Consider the following 1,200-nt stretch of genomic DNA (forward strand, 5'->3'; position numbering starts at 1 on the left):
CTCTGTAGCACGGCTCTGCCGCCAGCAGAGCGCAGCAGCCGCTCGCGTTGCCGGGGCCGGGAGGAGGGACCGGCAGCGCTCCGGGCACGGAGCCTGCGCCTCGCCGGGGGCAGCGGGCAGAGAACACTTTAAAGTCGCTTTGGATTCAGTGCTGCCTCCACAAGCCCCTGGTGGGAGAAATTGGGTCAGGTTCCTCTTCTCCAGCACAGAATTCCAGAATGGTTTAGGTGGAATGGGAGTGACCTTAAAGCTCAGCTTCTTCCATCCCCTGCCAAGGGCTGGGACACCTTTCACTAGCCCACGTTGCTCCAAGCCCCGTCCAGCCTGGCCTGGAACACTTTTCTGCCTCCTTTAGTTATGTGAGCAGTATTGAACAGAGTCCTGTGAACCCAGCAGGTCCGTGCAGTGTAACATCCTCCCCCCTTCTCGGGAATTTCTGTCTAAATGTGCGTTTTGTTGCTGTTTCCCAGCTCGTTAACGCGGCCCTGGCAGGGTGCATCGCTGTGGAAGGCACCAGCCTGGCTTTTGAGGAGTGTGATGTTAACAGCACGGTAAGGACAGCCCGTGTGTCACCCTGCCCGTGGCGCTGTGCCTGCCCCAGGTGACCTGTCCCCTCCCCGGGGGTGGCACTGCCCTTCCCAGCCGGGGACACGGCCAGGCCATGCTGGCACAGCCAAGCAGCAGTGTCAGAAACAGCAAATTCGGCCGGTTTCCTTTGATGGAGCTGTGAGTTTGCACGTGAAAACAGAGGGACATTTAAATACCAGCCTGTGATCTGTGTGCAGACGCTGAACTTCCAGCTTATAGCCAGGGCCTCGGCTCCAAGAGGGCCAGAGAACCACCCAGAGGGACGGGACACAGGGAATGGCTTCCCACTGCCAGAGGACAGGGATGGGTGGGATCCTGGGGAGGAATCCCTGGCTGGGAGGCTGCTGGAGCCCTGGCACAGGGTGCCCAGAGAAGCCCTGCCATGGAGCCTGACGGGGCCGTGTCTCTTCCTGCTGTCTCCCCACAGAACCAGAAGTTCAACTACACCTGGCTGAGGCTGATCCAGCACGGAGAGCTCTGCCTTGCCCCGTCTGGCGTCGTGGGAGCCGTGGGCCTGCGCCGCTGCCAGCCCAGGAGCCGCAGCCTGGCCTGGCTCCACAGGTCACTGGCCACCGTGCAGCCGGGGCTGGTGAGTGATGCTGCGGGGCCCAG

General features: G+C 61.8%; 1 protein-coding gene across 1 annotated transcript in view; it reads left to right on the plus strand.

Moving 5' to 3' along the window:
* Window positions 1-1,200, plus strand: part of GALNT5 (polypeptide N-acetylgalactosaminyltransferase 5) — a gene marked incomplete at its 5' end in the record, with an annotated part of 12,670 nt that overhangs the window by 8,174 nt on the left and 3,296 nt on the right. The window contains 2 exons of the mRNA XM_019007332.1: window positions 471-551; window positions 1,016-1,177. Of these exons, the coding sequence (XP_018862877.1) occupies window positions 471-551; window positions 1,016-1,177 (243 nt within the window). The remainder of the gene's footprint in view (window positions 1-470; window positions 552-1,015; window positions 1,178-1,200) is intronic.

This window comes from Parus major, chromosome 7 (genome assembly GCF_001522545.3).
Source record: "Parus major isolate Abel chromosome 7, Parus_major1.1, whole genome shotgun sequence".
NCBI lineage: Eukaryota > Metazoa > Chordata > Aves > Passeriformes > Paridae > Parus > Parus major.